Source organism: Anas platyrhynchos, chromosome 1, assembly GCF_047663525.1.
Source record: "Anas platyrhynchos isolate ZD024472 breed Pekin duck chromosome 1, IASCAAS_PekinDuck_T2T, whole genome shotgun sequence".
Classification (NCBI taxonomy): Eukaryota; Metazoa; Chordata; class Aves; order Anseriformes; family Anatidae; genus Anas; species Anas platyrhynchos.
Window position 1 is genome coordinate 32270588 of NC_092587.1, and position 25582 is coordinate 32296169.

Sequence of the window (25582 nt, forward strand, 5' to 3'; positions counted from 1 at the left end):
TTTTCTAGGACACTTATTCTATTCCGGGGTGGGGGAGTCGGTGTTTTGTTGTTTTGTTGTTTGTGTTTTTCTGTGGGTTTTTGTTTGTTTATTTGTTTGTTTTAAGACAGGGTCATGACTTTTACTCTCTCTGTGGATGGCCAGATGGTACCTTTAATATCTCGTCTGAAATATGAACTCATTAGGAGACAAGCACAGACAAATAGCACTGGATATGAGGCTAATCTGCGAAGCATGACCTGAGCTTCTTTTTTATAACTTCTACAAAAATGTTATGCTTAATAGCTATGCAGAAGTATTATTTTTTAATTAAAAAAAAAGTTTCTCATTAGGGACAATCTACTCAGTTTTAAGTAATAGTTATAAATGAACTTAAAACCTCACCATTTTTCAAAATATTGTCTTGCTAATTAATCATTATATACTCCAGTTGTGCAGCATGTTGCTTCTGCTTCTTCTTGTACAGGATGTCACAAACATTTGTTAGAGTAATTGCACACACACACAAAAGATTTTCTTTTAAAAGCCCACACATAATCTGAAGACTGAAGGAATGCTTCTGCTGAATTCACATAGTTCTATGCAAACTCACACATAGAAAATCAAAAGGCTCAACCTTAAGCCCCCTGGAGAGATAATTTACAAAATAAGATGTTAAAATGCTAGAAAAACAATTCCCAGGGTTTTTCATAATACATTATACAAGGAAAAAAACCCTTAATATATGTTTTTAATGCATAAAATCAATTCATTAGAGTGTGTAATCAACTGTGCAAAAACTAAATCAATTCACAAGCTTCTTGTCATTACAATTTAAGCATCCTGCTCTAAGTCGGGGCACTAATTCAGGGACAGAAACTGCAGAAGAGCTAACTGCAGCAGAAATGCTGATTTTCTGTTGGCAGCACTGAAGATGAGCACCGGTTTATACTGCTGTTCTAAGAAAGTGGTTTACATTGCGAGGGGTAACTATAAAAATACTACTGTGTATTAACAGCAAACATTTTAATGTGCTTTGTGAAACAAAAGTATTTTAATGTGTTTAAGAAATATAACAATCTGCACAACCCATAAGTCCTAACCAAACTCCTGTACAGTGAGCTGAATTTAACTCATTTTTTCTTCACAAAGGGGAATTAAAAAAAAAAAAAAGGAAAGGAAAGAATAATCTTTGAAAGTTCCTATCTTTGCTACTGTGTATTGCATAACTCTCTCACTGAAGCAGACATCCATGGTATTTTAATGGAACTCTTAATAAATCATAAAGCAACTCAAATACAATTACATCAAAGCATTCATTTTTAGCCAAGGGACACTAACAGAGTGGAATGACATAGGTTTGCATGCTGGAAGATAGTTTAACTGCATTAACTATTTCCAGCAATATAAACAATCTATTCCCAGCAGGCAGAGCAGAGGAAGGACACAATGAACATATTCTCTAATCACGATCACAAGCTCCTCATGCACTGCAGCTCTTATCAGCAGCTTTCCTATCAAGATACAGAAGAATACAGGAGAATGAAAATATGAAACCCACATAGAAGCCTACAGAGCCAAATTCCTAGGTATAAAGCACATCCTCTAGCCAAGCTGGCAATTGGGGGAGTTGGGTTTCTCATCTTCAAAAACCCAGATTATATCCTTTTCTTTTTCAGGTTCATTATCAAACACAGTCTGGTCTGGGGCCTACAAACACGTTACATGATAACACTCAAACTAGAATAGTTTAATTTTGACTAACGACAGAAGATGTGACCAGGAATAATAAAACCATATTTATGTGTTTGTGCACATAGTCAAGAGGCTCTGCCCTGAGGAGCAGAGCTCACCTGCCTGAAGGGCTTGCAGTCTCAGAAGTCTCTGTCAGGATGAGCAGTGCAATTTAAAGTCAATAACAGTGGCAGAACAAAATCCAAAATGAGCTGGGACCACTGGAATGTGTGAAACCTTCTTGCTTACATCTTAATCACTGTAACAATGCAATGTTGTCCTGCCCACAATTCATATTTCTTTTAAACTTCCTTGCTGGAGATATTTTGCTCAATTTCAGATGATGGCTGAAACCAAGCCTATAGAGTATACCCCATGAAAACCCACTATTTTTTCAGCCACATTAAGTCAGGCTGATTCCCCTTCACCTACAACATTGCAAGCCTTACTAAGAGGAACGGGAAGGGTGGCGGAAAACGGCTATGAAGATGATTTCTATATCATCACCTCCCTATCAGTTAGAGCTGATAAAGCACCCATCCACATGGACATGACAGTGAGGAAGCTGCACAGGGCCTTCCTTCAACAGCTGTTGTGTCTGGTCACATAAGTCATACTCTAATTTAGAAAGTGAGCAAACAGGAATCTACAGAGGCATTAAGGTACTGATTAGATATGATCAGTTTCAGTGGTTGTGTATCAGAGCTGGACACAAAACATTTATAGTTTTCCATTGCAGTAGGAGATATATGAGTTTGATGGGAAGACAGGGAGAAAGGAAGAAAATTCCCTGACTGTTCTCATTCTGCTCCCACTGTCTCCCAACTGATTTCTGTCAGTTTTCCTTCAAGACAATGAAGTGGTAATGCAAGGGAAAATAAGAAATGCAGAACTATTACCTTTTTCCAAGAATCTGGATTTTCCCTGTGTGATTCGGAATCATAGAAGGTGCTAAGGTGCCTCTCTGCCCCAGTTACACTCTGTTTTATCCCTATGAATCATTCCTAGTTTTAACTTCTATCACACCCTACCAGTGCAAGTCTTGAATGCTCTATGCTGGAAGTTGAACATGGCCCACAGGACTATGCTTGTTTAACAAAAATACAATCCATAACCTTTAAATTATAAATAAATATTATTTTCCACCAAGTCCAAATGACATTCTCAGTGGCAACGGCTGAAAGAAAGTATATGTATAATACAGGTACCGTTACACAAGGCCAGTTCCATTTGCACATAAATGATTATCTCTCTCCCATACATGCACTTTATTCTAGTTGGAGTTACTGGGAATGCAAACACTTTGCTACAGACAGCCTGTGATAGGGCAAGAAAACAAAACCTAGCAGCCACATGGAGCAGTCCACAGCTTCCCCATCCCACACTGAGAGGCATGGGAAAAGCAGAGCTGCCTCTACACAGGCAAGAGAGGAATCTTTTTTTAATGTCTACTCTTGTCACCCCTGTGAATCATTACCCTATCATTAGTCTGGACAACAGTTTTCTGTTCTTTTATTTCTATAAAACGATAGCACACTATACTGTAAAAAAGGCTTTATACTATAAAACCCGGACACACTATACTCACACTATACTTTCTCCATGGCCTTAGCCTACCTTCTCAGAAAAAGATAAAAGCATCAAGACTTGATCAGATCATGCTGAAAGCCTATATATTAAGATTACCTGATACAGTATTAAATTGCCAAAACACATGGCCGTTCAGTCTTGGTACTGCAAATAGTTCATACTTACTGTACCAGTTACACAGCTTTTTGAATTATTCCTACTCTGATGAAGTACAGCACCTTTTGCTCAGTGCAAGCACCAGGTGGATTTCTTAAAATAAAAAGACCGGTGAAAGGTCCTTGATCCATCTTTTTACACTAACACAACAGTGCAAATCCCTCATTCCAATTACCTTTGAACACTAGCAGTAGTTGCTTGATAGATCACCAGCTGTGCTCAATAAATACTGATTCAGGATTGTTCTTGACATTTGGCTTCTGGAAATCATTTTAAGATTGAAGGAAAATACTTTACTGGAACTGGACTTCTTCCATAATAGCTTAGAAAATCAAACTGGTATATCTCAGTTAATAGTTTGTGGTTTCTCAAGAGTTACATAAAAACCTCATATTGTGAGCATTTTTAACATACCAAAACAATATCCTAAATCTTTTGATATTAGAGTGAAAAAAAAAAAAAAAAGAAAAAGAAAAAAAAAAGGTAAAAACTATTAGCTTGAATAAGAAATATTTCTCTAGCCATGTTACTTTTGTATCATTTTTGCATTCCTATAATATTGCATATGATTAGTTTGACTACACCATAACAACTCACAAATCCATAGCATTAGCACTCTATTTTTAATTTCTAGAAGAGTGAGTGAAATGAAAGAAACAAAAATCCAATCTCCAAGCATAACACATTGAATTCGTTGGTAAATTTAAAAGTTATAGCATGAAAATGCCTTTAGATGGAATAATAATGTTCATTTGGTAACATGCAGAGTTGATGTGAGACGTGATTTAGCAAAACTACTGAAAACAACAAAATAAACTGGGAAAGAAGGCTAGGGGAAGGGAGAATTAATATGCAACATGCACATACCATGGTAGGCAATAATAATGATTTACAAAGTCAGCAGAACTGATCACCTGAGAATTAATTAGAGTTAATTCGGCTAAGTTTGCACACAGTAATTGAGGAGAGTTTACAGTCCTAGGAAGGATGCAGACAAACAGTAGGAGGTGGTTGGTCTTCATCTGGGACAGCTAGTTGTGAGGTGATCAGCTGGCCACAGGCACAGGAAAACATATCCTTTAAGATCTAGCATTGCAAAGCAGTCTGAATGCTCAGTGAAGGAAACCACTGACCATAAGACCTGCAGGAACTCTGCCATTCAAAGAAGCTTCATAACTGCCTCTGCTCAGCATTTGCAACAGCAGTCTCATCTAGGAGGACACATTCTCCCTCTCACAGAGGATCTGTACTCAGAGCTTTTGCAAACACTGGAGCCATACACTCCTGGAGGTGTTAAGCTTATACACTGTCATTTCAGTCATGCTCATGAGATGACTGCCCCATCCCTGGAAGTGTTCAAGGCCAGGCTGGATGGGCAACTTGGTCTGGTGGGAGGTGTCCCTGCCCATGGCAGGGAGGTTGGAATTAGATGATCTTTAAGATCCCTTCCAAACCAAGCAATTCTATGTTAATTACTACAATATATCCAAGACAATTAGTCTAACTTTCAACAGTACTTGCTCCATAGTCCAAAGGCACTACCACCACTCTAAACGGATGCAGCAGAAAGAGGTGGAAGCCTTTAATTACTTCTCCTCACCCCTGTGGTGACAACTGCATTCATGCGAATGCATGGGGAACCAGACTGGGCAACTGATACAGCTATAACTAAACAACTTCCCCCTACTACTTAAAAGAGGTGTTGGAAGCAACCAGGAACAAGTTACTGGAGGTAAGCAAGAAAACTTCCACACACACCTCCAGCAGCATAACAAATTGCATAGTAAAAAGTCTGCATTCAAGTATGGTTTAGGACCAGCCATTCATTACAGATGTTTCCCAGCCCACATTAAAAACAAACAGTTATTAAATGGAATGGATAACTTGTCTTAGCAAAGGGTGGGCTCTTCAGTTTCTGGAGTGCATCTAAAACTAAACATACAGGATGAACTGAATTATAAAACCAACTCCTGCAGAAGAGCCTTTGAAGGAGGCTTTCTAATTAATGGAGCTCCACAGTTTGCTTCATGTGCACATAATCAGCTTTTAATAGCTGCATCTATAAATCAATTCTGCATCTGACTGTAGGTTTGCTGAACTACCCAAATTTAATTCTAGTGGTTTGTAAGAAAATGGAGAAGTGCTGCAGGCTAAAAACACTATCAAAATATAATAAAGCTAGCTCAATTTTGTTTCATTTTCCAACACTAGTTGGGATCAGTGTCACAAGCATAAATTCACATTCTGACACTTCTCCTTATTAAATTTTTGGGCTAATCTTTTACTTAACTAGGGATTTCACAAAGCCTACAAAGGGCAACAATATCTCGGATTGTTTACCTTACACTGTTCTTTATTTAAGTAACCGATGCAGACTAAGTTACTCTCAGCAAACTAGGCAGAATGCGAAGCTGGTCCCAAAGCTGAATCTTTACAAGGTTGAAAGGGTACAGTAGTTTTTTAAGTGGAGCACAGGGCATCCAAATTTATGAGCTGCATTCCTATAACAATGACTGTAATGAAAACTGAAGATAGAAAGAAGTAAAGCAATATTTATTAGACCAAAACCCCACAATACGATGTTATAGTTTAGATACTTCAGTGGGAATGTTGATTGGGTTAGCTTTTTTTTTTTTAATACATACCTGACTCTTTATTTGAACTGATAAGACATTTTGAGCTACCTTTCATAGAATCATAGAGTCATTTATGTTGGAAAAGACCCTTAAGAACAAAACAATTTTCCTACATGCTTGTTCATTCCTCCCTCCTGATAGGTTCCTGTGCATTTCAGAGAGAATAGCAAAATAGGAGCAGCTGCAGTCTTCCAAAACCACGTGAACCTGATTTGGTTTCTGCCAAGCCCTAAGAAGGAGCTCTGTGGGAGTTTGGGAGGAGGTGCTGTATTCCTGTCCCAGCTTTGAAAGACTAAAAGACAGGGGGTGAGCACTGACCCCATAAGACTCCCACTGGGGCCATTCCCAAAGGAAGTGTATGGCACTGCCAGATTGCCAGGTCTGGGTGAACACAATGACTATGGTCAAATTATAAGTCAGGATCCAACCAGGTATATAGAGAGAGACTTTTAACACCTGGGTGCTCCCTATAAACTGGGTGCAACCTAGTCTCAACAGCACAAAAACTCATGAATGGAGAGGGAGCAAGGACTCCAGTAAATATCCCAGGCTGAATGATCGGGGATCTTTCAGGGAATGATCTTGGGATACCCCACAGACTGCATCTGCCTGTACAGTTAAGGTACCACCACAGCTGATTACCATCTATGTGTCTTCCTTCTTATCTCTGTTACAGAGATGGCTCGGCACACAGAGAGGTAGGAAGAACTGCAATGGATGGCAAGGAGAAACAGAGGAGTAAAAAATGTGCTTAAACTAAGCAATTGACACAAAAACTCACTTGAAGGTAAATCATTACTTCAAATTAAAAAAAAAAAAAAAAAAAAGGAGAAAAGTCACAGTGTGTTCTTGCAGCATTTAGAGAGGTTTCCACTGCTTTTGCTTCATAGCTGTCTCTATTCTGAATGTCAGCCACAGCTTTGGTGAGCCACCCAGCAAGGGCTTTCCTCCAGCTTCACACAGGAAGACCTATGGTATATATGCAAAGTCCCACAAGTCACAACAGAGTGTGAAGAGACTTAGAAGGGCCTGTTTCTGAGCACACTTATTTTTCTCTCAATTATACTGACTGCTCATACTGATACCCTCAAACAACATTGATCACATCACTTCTGGTCAAAACTCTGGCCCACCTACAAGCTATGTATTTGTGTGTTTAAAGCCTTTTTGGCACAGCTGAGAACACAAATCCAATGCAGGAAAAGATGGGGAATAAGGTGCTGAGAGCCTGGGCATATATGCTTGAATACAGCTGCAATGTTTCTGATCTGAAATAACCAAACCATTATTGAGCTTGTGTAATTGGGAGTTGTTCGTGCATTTACATAAGTAATCATGATTTCATTCAAAGAGCTTTGTTTGTAATGTTTTGTTCTCCATGGTCAAAGTCCCAAGGCAATTTTTGCTTGGTTTGTTAAGCTTGTTTGGTTTTGGTTTTGCTTTTTTTAAAGCTAAAGGAACAATAAAAATCAACAAATGCAAATGCATTTGCAAAATGCAATGAAAATGGAACATATTTTACATGGGAGAAAACCCTCTACCAGATATGATAGATTAGGACAACTGGCTGGCCAAAAGCCCTCAATCATTCTTGCTAGCTCTGGGCACTGATGTGGAAGTGTCTTTATGAAAGAGTTTGCAAATACAAGAGTGTCCAGGGCAAACTATGGCTGTAGTATATCATGCATTCACTGTAAATTGACAATAATACCACCAAAAATCTTTTTCTGTCTAGGACCATTCTGCAGAAGAGACTATTCAATGTAAATTTGAAAGTGATTATACTAGGGATTAAGCCTCTGAATGTATAAACTAGCTACTTCCAGATACCAAGGGAAGTCAAACAAAGCTGAATCTTTCTATAATGCTGAGCTTACCTTCCCACAGCCTGACTGACTTCCCCTGCTGTAACAGCCTCCTTGTACACCCTTGTGCATCTACAAAACAGTTGTTCAGGTGCTACGCATTGAAAAGCAATCAAACATAGCCAAACCCCTGAGATAATCTTGGGATTTGAGCTATGAATCAATTCTTCATGGTACACAAATACCTAACTGGATCATACTGCATGGAATAGGGAAGGTGGATCTTTCTTTCCACCAAGCCACCTACTACACAAGCAGAATCCATCTGCTTCTGTGAAGTTGTCACATTAACAGTGCAGCTGCAAGAATGATTCCCCAGCTTGATAATAACCACAGAAATGTTGTTTCAATGGCAGCTAGTCTCAGAGTGCCAGTAGCACAATGCAGACAACCACAGCACCTTTGCTTGGTTAGCAGATCCTTTCAACACAACAAAATAAATGCAGAGGGATCCAGTGGCTAAATTTACACCACTACAAAAATCCATTTGAGCAGCAGGACAACATATCAAAGTTCTCTTTTGATCTCAGGCTTAATTTACCAGATCATAATGCTAGTGCAATTAGATGTCTCTCACCCTCCTTTTGGCTATGCCTCCTTTGGAAAAAAAAAAAAAAAATCACCCAGATTACAAGTTTGAGCAATTTGCTATAAGGCAAAGTAGCACAGCTGCAAGTCAAGTGCACTCTTCCAGGAATATGTAGGGTACATGTCTGGGGGTTTCATGACTTGGAGACTCAGTAGGCAAAATGTAAATAGGTAAATAAATACAGTAAAAGTTCTAGACAGAATCTTCAACAGCATATTTTTCAAGCCTTTTGCAATGGATGAGAAACCTAACTGTAGAACAACCTGAATTTAAATGTATAGAGCTCCAGATAATAAATCTGTATTCTTAGCAGTAGACTGAAACAACTGAATTGCTTAGAAAAACAATACAGATCCTACCATGCTAGATTGTTACTAAAACAATTCCCACCAAAGTGCCAAAGAATATGTGAATGTGCACTTCTGAAAGGAATATAAGTAATGTGTGCATCAACACAGGGGGAAGCAACATACATGTACAAAAGCATTATCAGGAATTTTTAAATGCATATATGATACAGAAAACCACTGTTCCCTGCTCACAAGCAATACTATCTCCTTCACTGTAACTATGTCATCATGTAAAGTGTTATCACCAAGAGAGAGGGTGCTATTCAGTGGGGACCTATTACATGATAACTAAGTGACAAAGATGAAAGATAGCTTCTGCTAATCATGGAAATTCTACTCATAGGAAAAATAAAATGTGTGTTGTATAGTATGTTCTGCCCCAGGTGTTTATTATTGTAATGCTTTCTGGTGACTTAGAGTTTCTAGGTTATCAGCTATAAGATGCAATAGCTTTTTGATTACTAGTTTTCCCTAGTCTATATTCCACCACTATTATCAATTTGTCTTTAAATTCTTGAAGACTCTTTGTATTTGCTCGCTTGTAGGTAATACTTTTAATGATGTTGTTTAGGTTTTTCAGGTCCAATACCACTATAAAAACTACTGTGTTTGAAGAACACAGAAGTAGTGTAAAGTGGGATTTATGTCTGGTTCTTAAAACAGGTTGCAGCTACATTTAAAAGGCTGCAGTTCGTATAGCTTTATAAATATACATGTATATATACATGAACACACTCATGCCCCTTTAGGCACAATGCGGTTTTCTAGAAGGTTTGAGAATACCTTGAAACCTGTGGAGAAAATGAAGCCTGTCTTGTTTTCCTTGCTGCTGCCATCTGTGGCATATGCACCTAGTTATGCTTGGCTGCATACTGTCATATGAGCACGCTGTGTCAAACTGACCCAACAACAAACAAAAATATCACACCACACAATGAGTTAACACTGAGACACAGACGGAAGAGCACAAGAAAAATAATGTATCGTCTTCCAGCCCTACTGGTGCTATAATAAAGGCATGATACACATGAAAACTGCTAAAAGACTGGATTTATCTCCACTCCCTAGTCATATAGCACAGGCAGAATTTTAAAAGTTATGCAGGTGATGCCATGGAGGAAGGGACAGGAGGAGGAAGCAGGCTTGTTAGCCTTTTCCAACTGAAAAAGGAGATGAAGGAAGGTAAACAAAGTCAAATCAATCAAAAACAATAAAATACAAACCAACAGCAATAACAAACCACAGAAGCAGATTACGCTGGATGTAGATCAAGCTGGATTATGAGACCTACACTCCTCCCAGAAGCTATGACATAATTCAGGCTCCTCAAATGTATCATATCATAGCAGGGAACTGGGTCACACACTGACTGACTGCAAAAGGCCAGCACCTTCCAGGGCACCCGTGGATTAGGATCATGCTGGGCACTCATACATCCTCTGAGCAGCACCCCCCCAGCTCTCCTCCCTTGGCTCTCACTGTGCCAGTGTCAGCAAGGCCTAATCATGGCCTCCAGCCCTCTCACTCCCTCTCAAAAGCTCCTTTTCCTTGACCTCTCTGCTGCTCCTGAGGACCCACCACATGCAGCCTATGTGTCACAAGAGCATTTAGGTTGGAAGGGACCTCCTGAAATCATCTAGCCCAACCCCAAGCATGTGCAGATGCCCTGGAAGGTTTAGCTTTTTTTCTGTATTAAGAATCTAATGGTTTCTCCCTCCTTGCAACAGCTGGGAGTGCTCATCCAAGCTTTCCCTAACCTCTGGCTTTCTGGGGTGTAATTGCTTTTGTAGTCACTTTAGGATTCATTGCCTTTGGCTCACCAAACATCTAAGTGTCAAGGATGAATTATTTTCATACAAGGCAATGGTAAGCTTAAGAAAGCATTAATGCGAGATCAATCTTTATTCCCAGATGAACACAATGATGTGATCTACATGAAAGACCGACTTCTGACACGGAAGAATGGTCAACAGTCAGCAACTTAGGGAAATCCAAAAACCCAGACCTTTGTCTCAGTAACAAAGCCAGCAAGGCATCCAAGGCAGGGGAAGGGAGGCCACCAGTGGAAAAAAAAAATATCTCAAACATGCCCGATGTATCTAACAGTACTGATGTTAGCCCCAGGCCTCTGGCAGTGGCCTGAGCAAACAGCAGTAGGAAGAGAAGGAAGGAGATTGATCATAAGGACAATTCAGGTTCCAGCAGAAACGAGGGGGAAGTGCAAGTGGGCAAGGGGGCCACAGATGAGGGGAGAAGAACACCCAAGCCCCCAACCTCACTGGCATTCTCAGAAAAATTACTACTAACCTAATAACTGTTTTGATGCCAGGTGAAGAAAAGGATTAGAAGGCTTAGAAGGACTCGGGACTATGGATACCAAGGAATACCATACACACCGCTCAGCTATGAGCAGGGCAGACAAACAGAAATACATGAGAGATTCAGGCTACAGTTCTCAGAGGTCCCAAGGAAGCCAAGGAGGCTCAAAGTTCGTCTGAACTCCTGCAATAATTTTCCTTTTAAATCAGGTATTAATGGAATCTGATGGATGTGCTAGCCCCAGTGAATCAGGTACATGTTTTACCCACATCCACAATTTATAAGCTTGGATGAGTTAAAATCACAAATGCTTCCAAATACTGATTTCCTCACTCTTGTTGGCTTGTTTCATCCAAGTAACATTAAAATATACTCAAGTGCACCAAAATATAGTTTTAGGGAGAAATCAAAGGCACCAGCTTGATTTTAATGAGTATTAGGCATTGGATACCCCATTGTATCTTAAAATCTGTCCATCAACATCCCAGATTTACAGAGTTCAGAAAAATTTACAGGGTAATCCACTCTGCCCTTGGCATATGAATTGGAAGTAACAAAATGACTACAACATAGCTAATTGCTCTTTCCTTGACCTCTTTGAATACTAAATAAGTCTTTCATTCTAAACCTCTGGGAATCTTCTAATAGCAGACACTTATCATACAACACTTCTGTCATTGCTTGGACAAGCTGTATGTTTTCAGTTTGTTCAAAATTTTTCTTTGTAAGCCAGTCCTTTTTACCGTATAACTCAAGGTTATCTCACCTTGAATGGGTGCTGAACAAAGCTAGGGACAGTTGTAAGCTAAAGGGAATGAGCCAGTGTGACAGGAAATTTTCTGAGTATCTTTGGAACAGCCATGGCCCAATACAGGAATGCATGTTTAGGGAGGTATTAAAGCACAGATTACTGACCTCCAAACCACAAAAGTTCCTTTGGAACGTTTCTGGATCATTATTCAGCTGTGTTTATAGACTACTAATCTTTAGAGACTACTAGACTTCCAGCCATGGGGTCAAAGCTAGCCCATCTCTTCCCAGTGACTCTTTTCAAAGAAAAAACAACGTGGACATTACCATCCTCTAATTATCCTTACACAAGAATTTGTGCTGATGAAATTGTCTAAATGTTCCTCTAACAAAGAGAACAACTCTAAAAGTGGAGGTCTTTTTCTTATTATGCTCCCTCTATGTTTTTAGAGAAGGAAATTGCCACTTAAATTCCACTAAAAGAGTTCTCAGTTATGGATCACTAGCAATATTGATTGTAATGGTTCCTTTGGAAACATTACAGTCTATCGTAGCAATGTTGTTGCTGCTGCAGATATGTTAATCAGCTGAAACCCTTTTGAACACTGCCTTCAGAATTCTCTCTCAGTCATCTCATCCTTTTATACCATGCCCACTGCTTTAGCACCTTCCAGCGGCACACAGAGATGTGAGTGGCATCTCCCAAGACAGCACAACACAAAAGTCAGTTTTCTAAGCTCTTATTTCTCCCTGAAGTCATCAGAATAACACACACAAAAAGTATGCACCAAGAAGAGAAAAATAAACAAAAAAATGCTTAACATAAATACTGAAAAAAAAAAAAATGCTGTTAAATTCTTGCATGTTGAAAATGACTACAGCATTCTTTTTCCACCTAAACATGGCTTAAAAAAAAAAAAAGGGGGGGGGGGGGGGGGGGGTGAGAGGAAGGGAATCTCCCTGAATGAGATTGTAAAAATATTTTTGTAACATAATTAATTTTTTTAATTCCAGCGCCAGCTACCTGAAATAACCAAATAAACATTCATAAGGGGTATTTATCATGGAAAACAAAGCACAACCAGGAAAATAAATAAATAAATAAATACTGTAGTGCCCCTTCTTATCACATTTCTTCTCAAAATTTCCCAAGAATATATCTTTTGGGTAACACAGAAATGGATAAATCAGTTTGTTTTTTTTTTTTAACACCAAGACAAACACAGAGAGTTTTAGCCAAAACAGATGGAGGAAAAAAAAAAAAAAAAGTGGAAAATAATTTTCACCCCCTAATTCTTTCCCCCCACACTCAGCTCTGCCTTAGAAGTTAAGGTGGGAGAACATAGCTGCTTTGTGGGTATGCGCCTTGGCGTGCAGCCAAACAAGACACTATATGGGGAACTGAAGAGTAACTACATGGAAGCACGGCTTCCCATGATAGCTATATATAATCTCCTGCTCTCATCCACTGGTTTTAAATAACTTACGAGCTGAGCTGTGTGCCTCCCCAAAGATGCACTAGAAGCAGGGAAGTTAACCATTCGCAGAGGTATTTTTTCAAGGCTGCACCCACATGAGATGGAGAGCACAGAGTAGCTGAACTCAAGCCATAGGTGGACTGCAGGAAAACTAATTCCCAGATTTTATAAGGGAACAGCTTGGTTGTGTCAAAATGAGGGGAGGGAGCAGACTATGAGACTGATCGACATGAAGGAATGTATAGGAAATGCTTCTCTCCTCTCCGAAACCTCACTAGAGAATGAACTGTGCAGCAGCAGGGCAACAAATAAAAAATAAAAATAACTTTAACTTAGCTACTTCACGACTACAGAAGTGACACAGCAAGGTAGTTACATAAGGGCAGCAAAACCTCATTCTCCCACGTCACTGCCCCTTGCTAACACAATCCTCCTCCAGCAGTATGGAAAGATATCCTTAACAGCAGCCCATAGGCCTCTGCCCCTGCTCTCATGACACACGTGTTTTGAGGTGCTGGGGTTTCTACCACATGCAAGACAGATACCATCATGTTGTCAGCATCACCTCTGTCACCAGCTACACCCTGCTGCACTGCAGGAGGGGCTGCCTGGTAAAGGCTTTGCCTGGTGGGGACGTAGCCATGGAGGAAACTCCCCCACTCCTCTGACCATCCTCCCCTTCTCTGGTAGGAGAAGGCTCTGCCCCGCAGCAGCACAGGGATGCCCTCTTTTTCCTTCAGTATATGCCCCAGAGCTGCACACCAGGCTCATCTTCCGCTTTCAAACACACTCAGTGCCCTAAGATGGCACTAGCTTCAACAAGGGGTTTGTTCTTATGTTATATTAGAAGAGGCCTGACTGTACATGCATGTGTGTAGATGACTGAACATGTATGTGCAGTTCTACTAGTTATTAATCAGCATGAATTGTTCTGAGCAATACTGAGCTTCTAAACAGAGCGTAGTAATTTGAATTAACCTGAGCAACCAGACTGTCATAGAAAATACAAAGTTTTAGACAATGAACACTGTCCAAATAGTAATCGGAGCCCCAAAGCCCTCAAATGGTTGCAGATATTAGAAACAACCTGGCTGTGAAAAGCACCAGAAAGCATGGCAAAATAGGACATTCCCTCATATGGAGTCAAACCCTCACAGATGAATAAATGCAGGCACTCATCTGCTTGCAAAGGTTGAAGTAGCAGAGGTGGGAGGCTTTCGATGTCTCATTAAGCCCATGCAAATCATGCTGTCTGGCACCATCTCCCCATGGGATCTGGGCAGACAAGACATGGTGCCTGTTTCAGCTAGTACATGTTTCTCTTTCCGAGCTGTAGTTTCTTCTAGAATCTATGCTCTTCAGAAGGTACCAGACCAAAACCCACCCAAAGTCCATACCAAGATACATAGCACAAGATCTGAGTGTATATATATATATATATATTAAAAAAAAAAAAAATCTATGGAAGGAATATCTAATTTCTGCATATTTCATTTCCCTCTCCCCAAACAGCCCCCTGTAGAAAAACAAAGAATACAGGGAAAAAAAAAAAAAAAGTTTTATATAGAATATCTTTTCTTGCAATGAACAATGACATCATTTTTAGAGCCATAGTTAAAGTAGCTTTACTGCTCTGCACTCAGACCTTTACAACACTTTTTATTCCCAGTATACATTCTCAGTGACATTATTTACTTAAAACTTTCAGCATTAAAACAGTTACAGCCCCTGAGTGCTACAGGCTGTTTTCTGTCAATTCTTAACAAAATTTTGTATCAACTATGCATTACTGACTATGCATAGGGATTGCAAGCTCCTCTCTAGAAACATGACTGTGGAGTATATCAGGTCTCCGTTCATAACCCATTTCTCTGCTCCAGCCCATGCTGTATTATTATTACAAGCACCAGTCACATGTCAACCCCACTGAAGTTTTGTTCTTCCAATAATTCTCTCACCTTCTGTTTTACAGATAAACCAGCTTGGCAGTACCTAGAGTGCAGTGACAGCGGGTGTATTTATGATTACTCAGCAGTAAAGAAAGCATATGGCAATGCAGTGGCTAAGTACATGGCAGTTCTGCATAAGCATGGTACTAAGGGCCACAGTTTAGTGATGAGACTCAGTAGATTAGGTTGATGGCTAGAGCTGATGACCCTGAAGGTCTTTTCCAACCTAAATGACTCTGTGATTCTCCATGTGTGGTAACTCAGCATGGTTTGGGATGTGTATTGCATACAGGATTTTCACATACTGCATCCTCCTTTTTCTGGGGCAGGCTCTTCCAGCAGCAAATGCTCCCCAAACAGCTCCTTTTGCTAATATTGCTGAGAGGAAGAGGCTACTGAGCATTCAACTCTTACTTCTGGAGCAAGAGGGTGTCTTGCAGTCCCCACTCTGTAGCCTTGCTTTTCAGGGCTCTCCTCCAGCACCGATCCCAGCTCCACAGCAGCACAGATCACCCTGGCAGTGCCATATTGCAATAGTTCCTGCTTGTACAGCAGCAATGAGGGGCAGAGGTGACCCAATCATGTGCAAAAGGGCAGGGGTGAGAAAGCACATCCAGTTGTTCCAGCTATGCCAAAATCCAAATGCAGCTGTGGCTACTAAGTTGTCCTAGAACACTTGCTTACGCTAAATATTTCTATCATTGAAAGAAAGTCTAGTACTTGCTAAAACAAAAAGGAATTATTTCAGTCTATCCAAATTAAGGGGTAAGGGGCTTTCTTTGTCTCTTTGAAATATTCTGGGAATTTTAGTTACGTATAGATGATTTTCATGCTAGAAGGTCCCATACTTTAAGGATTTGACGACTGAAAGAGAAACCAGATTGCTCCAAGACAGAAAAGCTGCAGACAGGTATTCGCTCTGCAGTCAGCCCTGCCAGTTGGCAACATTAACATTCCTTCCCCCAGCTCTGTTCCTGCTCCTCTGAGAGTTGATTTGGGTCTCTAGGACAGCTGGAGAAAGACTTTTTTTTTTTTAAACAGGAATCTCTATTCCATGTTACTGCAGTCAGCCCAGTTAGCTCCTGAAACTGGCCAACTTTGCCATCAGCAGATTAAGGGATGCTCATATGATCTCTTGCATTGGAAAAGTTGTGGGGACAGTAACCCCTAGCTCCTGAACACTGACAAGCAGCTGGAAACAGTAATATTTTCAGCACACTCAGCTGGAACTAGAAGAGAGCATCTGTCCATGGTTCCAGTGGCAGGTGGCAAGGAAAAAAGCATGTGTGAAGTGCATAGCTAACCTAAATCCTATTTCTGTAATGACAGAAAGTTTACTCGCCTCTAGTTCTGAAGCTTTATTTTTAGCTCCTTTAGTAACGTTCAGAGATGACACCATAGGCCAAAAAAAAAAAAAAAAAATTGTACTTTCCAGAGAGAGAAGATGTGTGTATACAGTTCTATTTCATATTTTGCTCACATTTTTAAATAGTAGGCCATTTTTAAATAGTGATCTAATCACACAGCAATGAACTACTTACACCAAGAGGTGTATTTTAGGGTTCTTCTCCTCCTTCTCTCCCCACAGTCTGTGCCAACAAGACCCAGTTCAAAAAACAGTGGCATTAAGTCCTTTTCATTGCATCACACAGACATTAAAGTTATTTCTTTGGTGTTTTAAAGCATATCACTCCCCTCCTCCCCATAACCTACAATACAGCTGAATGTATTACAAGAATAGTTGAATGCTGCTTATAAACATATAAGTTACATATCCTAACCAGTAAAGAAGAAAACACATTCCGAGTGAGTTCCACGTCATGTATTCAGATATACAAGCTGCCACATTTTTGACAGTCATGCCCTTTTTATGTTTTCCTTAAATAAATGTTCCTGTCTGTAATCACCCAACTGCAGTGTTCTGACCACCCTTTATTCTCCTCTTTGAGGAACACATACACCTTTTCATGGATATATATGTTCCTTACATATCACTTAGCTCTCATTTTCACTCTTTGTGCCCCTTTTCACTTGATTTACTATGTACCTTCCACCACTTTCCACTACTGCTAGAGGTGACTGAAAGATGTCTCCATTAGTGCATTGGACAATAACATTGAATTACAGCAGTTCAGGTGGGACCCAGAAACACTATCAAAGTATTATATAAGATATAATAACAATACAGAGCCTAATGGAGGGGAGAAGGTGCCAAAGTCTCTGCTTAGAGGACTGCCAGAAGGAAACAAAGTTACTCTGGCAGCCTTTAGATTCTCACATCCGAAAACATTTTCCATTGTTAGTTGAAATGCCTGGCTTCATTGGGCCTTACATGTGCTTGAAGTGAAGCCTATGCTCAGGAAACCTACTGAAGTCAGATATGTCTGACATACCCAAAACTCTCTACACTATCCAGCCTCTATTGGTGATACCTCTGTCTGCCTCATCAAGTGTTCACATGCTCAAGTGGTCTTGCAGCAATATGATTTGCATATTTGCATAGGAAAATGGCAACATTTACCTCAATCCCCACTTATCACCTCAGATTGTATTGATGTCATTTACAAAGAAAGTTGTAAAAATGACAATTAGGATTTCTCCAAAAGGATTTCAAAGCCTTTTTCAAACACATTAATTATACTCCAATCCACTCATTTGCTTTGGGCTTTACCTTAAATGTCATCCCCATTTTTCAAAGGGATAACTAAGGTATTGAAAATTTCACTGTAATACATAAACAGGCACCAACAGAGAAGTTTGTGGTGCAGATCTCTGACTTCTGTGCTCTGACCAGAAAAGAAATAATTTTCCTCTCAACATATTTTGACTTCATAATAGCTGCTTTTGGCTAGGAAGTGCTGGCAGATGTTCATATATAGCAACACTAACATTTTTTTTGAAGACTTCCTCCTGTTTTCTATTCATAATTCCATCTTCCCACGAGCTACACTGGAACATTTTACAACTACTTTGTAAATCACTTTCCTACAGAAAAATAAAGTCCCTGCAGCTATACAGGGACAGATTGCATTGGCATTCAGGTGCTACCAAGCCACTACAACCAAGCAACATCAGAAACCTAAAAAGCTTTAAAATCATGACTAAGCATTTAATCCTGATGAAGCCAGTGGGAAGAGTTCTGTTTCATAAGTCTTATGCTTTCTACAGGGTGTGTATAGCAAGAGATCAGACTGATACATGAAAGGAAAGTCCAAGTGAACAAAAATTGCAAATGGTTTGAATTGCTTCTAAATCAGTAACTGTTAAGGAGGAATCTAACTGCTCTTGAATAGACGGTAACAGAAAAAAACAATGCATGGCAGCTGTATACTGTGTTATATGATCTAGATATAAATTCCTTTAAAAATCTCTTACGGAAAGGAGAATTTATCAGTGTAGCCAATTAGATGATAAAAACCCCTTGTATTGTAAATCAATGCTGCATTCAATTAAGCAATAAAAGCTGTCTTTTCACCTAAAAATGGAAGAGAGACCATTCTGCTTTAGCTGTATGTACAATTTCCCCACCATATAATCCCTATATGCCTGTTCAGTTCAACCTCCACTTTCATAATTTCTTTCTAAAATGAAGAACAGTGTTTGGGCTTTTTGTATATTTTAAGCATATATAAAGTGAGTCTTTACACCAGTCTATCGAAAAGACAACACACTAAAATGATAAGAATGTATGTTGTGCAATAGACTATTCATCTTCTGAAGAAATCAGAAGGACAAGGACCAGAAGTTAAAGCTCTGAGAGTAAGTTCATAGATTTAAAGTCATGTTTCCTTCCCCCAAATTATTTGGGTTTAGGACTACAGCTTTCGTATAAGTAAGGAAAAACACACAGGCAAAAAAACAAATCCGAAGCCAGCAAGAATATGTATTTCAAATTCAGACACTGTAAATACATACATTAAGAGGCACACGCTGCAGCAATGTTCCCATGGTGTTAACACTAAGAACAGAACAAAAATGACTACATGGACCAGTGGCATGACTGAGTAGGGCAATGTCTGTATTTCTAAAAGCAAGTTAGAAAAATGACACTGCCTGCCCACTAAAGAGTCCATTTCCTATAAGAAAATCAGGAGTTTTATGTAGTAACAGGAGAAGTATACTCAATCCTTTAGGGCACCGAAGGATGCCGAGTTAACCACTACGTAGACCCAAGTGTTCGTGTCTGTTTTATTCCTGATTCCTTTAAACAAAATACAAGGTTGGCATGGAAGAAAAAAAAAAAAAAAAAAAAAAAAAAAAACGTTTGTCTGCTTTTGTTACAGCTAAATTAGCAGCCTCCTTGGGAACTGCATATTCACATAGTTACAAAGCAAGAGGGAATAACTTGAAAGATTCTTTAGTAACCCAGCAATCTTTTTGTCCCAACACTAGGGAAAGTACATAATAGAGTTATGCTTACAAACCCCTACTGCTATTAAAGTTGAAGTCATAGGGAGGTCTCACTCCTCACCTTCACACTGCATCGTAACACAGAGGGACCTCATCTCTGAGCACCACTGTACCTTAAGCACCTCAAGAATCCAGCTATTTTACTAGGAAGCACGCAGCCATACAAACGTGTTGCCATTCCCCACAGTCACCCTCTCACAGAAGGCTGTTCTGAAGCTGCAAGCCCACCCCTGACATTTAATAAAAGCAGCGTGTGTCAGTGCTTCAGAGCGCACAGCGTGCACGTCTCCACATTAGTGTCCATAGTGACACATGCTGGCTGTACCAGGGAAGGACACCGCTATAGAGATCACCTCAAAAAAAGCCCCTGGCAACTATTAGCTTCTAATAAATTATCTCATTAAAGCAACCATGAAAGAGAAGTTCCCTTTCCAGATCTCATCTCCCTTAAATTATAACTCTTCTGCATGGGAAACAGCTTCCTGCCTGTTGCACCAGAAATTCTTTCAGACCAGAGCTGGCTTCTTGTCATGCCAGGAGTTTCAACAACCAAGTCCCTCTATCTGAAAACTATGGGCTGCTGCAGAGATTTCCTCTTGCTCCACCAGATGTTGAGCTATATTCCCTTGCTCTTCTCTAGTCAGGTTTCTGAAGAGCATTTCATCATCTTCCATGTGCTTTTAAAGGCTATTTTTAGGCTTTTTTTTTTTCAGATGAAGAAGAAATTTTTCCTGAAAATGTTCAGGACTCCAGCTTCACTTAAGATATCGGTACATTATTAAAGCATAACTCAAAAATACACTGAAGATGAGCAAGTGTAGGCGATGCAACCTGTGCCAACAAATTCAGCTGTCCTTTGAGAATTATTTTATAGATCTGTGTGACTCACAATATTAGAAAGTCTAAGTATCTTGAAATAAGTGTATCTGTATTTTTGAGAAGTGGAACAAGACTACCTTTTCTTTTTTTAAAAATTTATTTATTTATTTAGGAATAGAAAAAAAAAATCACAGGCACTCTGAAAAGCCCAAACTCAGCCTTTGTTTCTCGCAGCGGGCATGGCACCGGAGCTCACAAAGGCCACTTTCATCAGTAAAAAGCGGTATTTTTCACCATCTGCCTCGCTCCTCTGGGGCACTCCGGCTGCAGCATTTTGCCGGATTCACGGGAAACTTTGAGCGAGCGTTGCCTTGGCAGGACCGGGGGCATGTTCGGCGGTTCCCAAGTAGAGCCGAGGAGTGGGTGGTGCTGTTATTCATCACCGCACCCCACGGCTCGCACAAGCAGCCATCTGCCATCCCCGGTCCTGCTGTACTTTAATTAAGCGTCTACCAGACGAAGGATTAAAAAGAGGGGGACTGAAAGGAGGAAAAGCGGGCTGTGGGGGAAGGAGGAAGAGGAGGGGGTGCTGGGGGAGCCGCTCGGGGCCGTACCTGGGAAGAGGAAGGCTTTGCTCCCGTTGTGCAGCCCCGGCACCTGCCGCACGCCCGCCGCCGAGCCCGGCAGCCGCAGCTCGGCCAGCACGTCGATCTGCAGCGAGGGGTCCACGCCAAAGCCTGCAACTGCCCCACAAAAAGTGCCGTTAACCCCGCCGCAACTTTCCGCACCCCCCCCCCCCCTTCCTCCGTGCCCCTTCCCCCGGACCCCCGCACCTTACCTGGCCCCAGGCAGAGCAGAAGGCAGAGCGTGCCGAAGCCGCTGCCGGACTCCATGGCACAGCGCAGCGCTCAGTCCATAGCCCACCCCCCCTTTCCAAAATAAAAAGAATAAAAAATACTAATAAAAAAAGGCTCCGGGGAGGGGGGCAGAGGCTGGCTGCCTCCCCGCCTCTCACCGGGAGGAGCGGACCCCCCGCCGCCCCGCAGCGCGCATCACGGCGGCCGGCCGGAGCACACAAAGGCGGTGGCGGGGGGGCCGGGCCGGGCAGCGCAACCCCCCCCCTTCTCCTCCTCTCTCCTCCGGGTGGGCTTCCGACCACCGGGGCGGGGAGGCAGCTTCAGGTCGTGCCCCGCAGCCTCCCCTTCCCTCCCGGCTGGGGATGCTCCCGCTGCTCCTGCAGCAGCCTCCTCCCGGCGAGCCCCCCCCCGGGAGCACCGCTCCGCTCCCCGCCGTCCAGCGGGAGCACGGAGGCCGGCGGGAGGGGCCGCCGGTTTATGGCGAGGCCGCGGGAGCCGCCCACCGCCCACCGCCCACCGCCGGGCCGGGCCGGGCCGGGGGCGGCGCCGCCTCGCCCGCAGGGAGCCGCCGGAGCCCCCGGGATGCAGGGGGGCGGCAGGCAGCCCTCTGGGTTCCCCCTTTCCCCTTGATTTGTTGTCGCCCCCTCCCCTCCCGCCGGAGTCATCCCGAGACGGGAGAAAGCCGGGGCTGATCCCGGGAAAATAAAGTCGGGGGTGAAACGGGGAGAAATCGGGACTTTGAGCGCTGGGGTGCCGGCCGCCCCGTCCTGAAGGACGGCTTGGCATCACCTCCCTGCAAGCCGGCAGCTCCCCTTCCCCCGGCAAGTGGCGTTTCTGAGCCTCACTGGGTGTAACGGGGGCCCAGGGCAGCCTCGGGCTTACCTTCCCGTTCGTAAGGGCTCCTGATGCTCCATGCTAACGCCCTGCTGCCCGTTGGCCGCGTTCTGCAGAACAAGGAATCGATTTTTTTTTTTTAATTTTTGCCAGCTTTGCATACACGCCAGTAAGACCCTGATTTATATGTGATTTCCTGTGGCGTCTGTTGGCCTCCCCCCAAATTCATCTCTTACGGTCTTTACAAATAATAAAATCTTTAGAAATGATCCTTACAAATCTTTCTGAATACTAATTCCAAGGACTAAGAGAGGTGTTTTCCTCCATATTCTTTTTTTTTTTTTTTCATCACCGTGGGAGGCAATGGTGAATCTCCTTTCTGGGCCAGATTAACCAACCCAGATCCTAAGCAACATGAAAAGCAAACACCTTCTCTCCTAGAAGAAAAAATAAATAAATAAGAGAGAGGATTGTCTAAAGATGAGGGCAGAAGAATGAACTCCATCCCTCAAGCCAAGCCCACAGCCGGGGCATTGGGCACAGCTCCGGTGTGTCCTCTCTCCTTTGCACCCTTGGAGAGCTCCAGGCTTCCCCTCCAGGTGGTGGAGGCAGTAGAGGAGGTGGTGATGTCCTGGCCAGGCAAACCCCTCTGCTACACCAACACATCTTCTCTGGCCCCTTGGCAAAGTCACACCATGCCCCTGAACTCATGTAATCCACTAGCTGTACAAGCAGGCTGGGGGAAGAAGGGTTTTGCTGTGGGAGTTAATGGACAACGACCACACACCAGTGATTGTTTTCATGCTATTTCAATCACATGGGTTACAGATAACTGAACCAGAAGCAATTAATTTAAGAAAGGGATTCAAAATCTAGAGCAATAATGGTGCATAATGAACCTCACAGGCAGCTGAGTCAGATGTGGAAGCGAACAAAACAAGAGGGGCAAACACCTACATTTAATTCTTGTGTATGCAGGCAGTCACCAACAATTTCCATCAGCTGGAGCTGCCACAGAGGCATAAGAGTGTAAATCAGGTGGAGCCCGCCCCTGTGATAACCCATTTCTCTCTCAAGAGATCCCCAGGGAGTGGCCACTCATCGTTGTGTCACATACATGAAAAATCACTCAAATTGCCATCCAACCTGCTTTGTCTGCTCCCCATTCTCTACATGGAGCCCAGGGCAGACATTATAGACATACACAGAGGTGTGTTTGTGTGTGAGATGTCAGTAGTGACATAATTCAGCTAACCAACAACTCAGTGAACAGCAGAAAGAGACTTTCTACCAACAGGAGGAACATGATATTGATGATTAGATATTTCAAATATGTAGCTAAAACTTTAGTTGGCTCTTCCCTTTTATGAAAACCATATCTTTTAGCCAAGAGATCTACATATGCGTCACACCAAGGCTCACCGTAATCTATCCCATGCATAGCAAAGGGTGACAGACCTAAGAAAATGGTAGAGCATCTACATAAGAATAACGTAGTGGTGAAAGCAAAATAATCCAGAGCTTTCTATATTAAGGCAGGTCTCTCACCAAAGCAGTCTATTCCAGATATTAACCTGTAAGGCTCTCAGCAGGTTTCAAGGCTCTCCAGAACCTAGATGTCTTTGACATATCTCTCTCCTTCCTTCCTTCCTTCCTTCCTTCCTTCCTTCCTTCCTTCCTTCCTTCCTTCCTTCCTTCCTTCCTTCCTTCCTTCCTTCCTTCGGGAACACATGTGGGAGCACACTGTGTAACACAAGTTCTGTAATACAGCTGGCTTATAGAAGTCTTCTGGGCATAAATGTTCCAACTGCAGTGAGATTTTCATGTGAAATGGGTATCATGGTGTTGACTCCTTCCCACCAAAACCCCTACTAGATCTAAAAAAAAAAAAAAAAAAAAAAAAAAAAAGTAGGTCTTCTGACTAGTGGCTGATATTCACAACAATTTTTATGACAAACGGAAAGTTAAGTCATGTGTTGCAAGTCCCAAATTCATGAATGATTTCATTGCAAAGGGAATCTCATATTAATTATACTAATATTAATTATATGCTAATAAACTGAAGGAAGTAAAGCTCTTAAAGTGTGCCGATGACAATCCTGCCCTGGGAAAGCATTACCTCTCTTACTGCAGCTTATCTGGGTCTATTTATTTTTAAAGAAAAACATGAATATTTTATTCACAGTAGCTTTAGCCCTGCATTCCTATGCCGGAACCTGGAGAGTCCATGTGAATTTAAGAAATACATAAAGAATTGTCACTGACCTACTTACACAACACTGATGCAACTTCTTTCTCAGAGTATAGAAAACAAACTTCCTTATACTGCAAAACAGTTGTTTACTCGACGTTATAGTACTTTAATGCCGCATTTATATGGAAGAAAAAAAAATATTTGTAAAACATGATGTTACATAATTAATACTTTTTGAAGTGGAACGAGGAGAAATAGTCTGTTGTCATAGAGAAGCAGATTTTTAATTGGAGTAAATTTGATATTGCTTGGGATGAGGGGTTTTATTAGCTACCAACAGGGAAAACAGGCAAATTACTCTGCAGCAGTTCCTCTTGACACCCTTCAATGGGGACTTGTATCTGCACCGTTACATCATTACGATCCAGATTTTTCTTCAATGAAAGCTATTGCGTGCAAAATCCATCCAGTTGTGTGGTGCCTCAAGTACCAGGATGTACCAAGGTGAGACCACTAAACTCATCTGCACTTGTTTTCTAAATGGGGACTTGAGCAGTGAGGAGCAAACCTTGGGTGCTGTTCTGCAATAGACCTCAGGTGTTTATTCGATTTTTTTTCTTGCCAGCCTCCTGACCTGTGAACTTCTCCTGCAGCAGTCCCTCCCTCCAACCTATACACACTTCTATGTGTTAGTACCTATAAATCAGGAAATTTACTTCTGCTACGTCCTCAGCCTCCTCAGAGCTCCCTCCTTGCAGTCTTTTCTTCCCGATTCCCCAACTGCTCTCTGCCCTTTAGCAGCTTTCTCTTGCACACATGCTCCCCCTCCTTCTCCCTTCCTCAGACACAAATGTGTATGCATGTACACTCCTTTGCTCATCTTCTTTTTGCAGTTTGCCAGTCTCACAGCTTCTGCCAGCTCAGAAGTGGTGTCTGTATCCATGTCCTGCACGATGAAGGTTTCCCATCTCAAAAATGCACTCTGTGTTTCTGACCAGGGAAGCTGTGGAGAACTTGGGATTTAAATACAGCACTTGGCCGAGGCCCAGCAGGGGTTGTCAAACCGAGTAAGC

General features: G+C 41.8%; 1 protein-coding gene across 1 annotated transcript in view; it reads right to left on the reverse strand.

Moving 5' to 3' along the window:
• The window catches only part of NELL2 (neural EGFL like 2), a 148833-nt gene extending 126897 nt beyond the window's left edge, over positions 1–21936 (reverse strand). The window contains exons 1-2 of the mRNA XM_038166632.2: positions 21463–21936; positions 21239–21367 (exon numbers count right to left, since the gene is read on the reverse strand). Coding sequence (XP_038022560.2) covers positions 21239–21367; positions 21463–21517 — 184 coding nt within the window. The 5' untranslated portion in view covers positions 21518–21936. The remainder of the gene's footprint in view (positions 1–21238; positions 21368–21462) is intronic.
• Positions 21937–25582: the final 3646 nt, after the last annotated feature.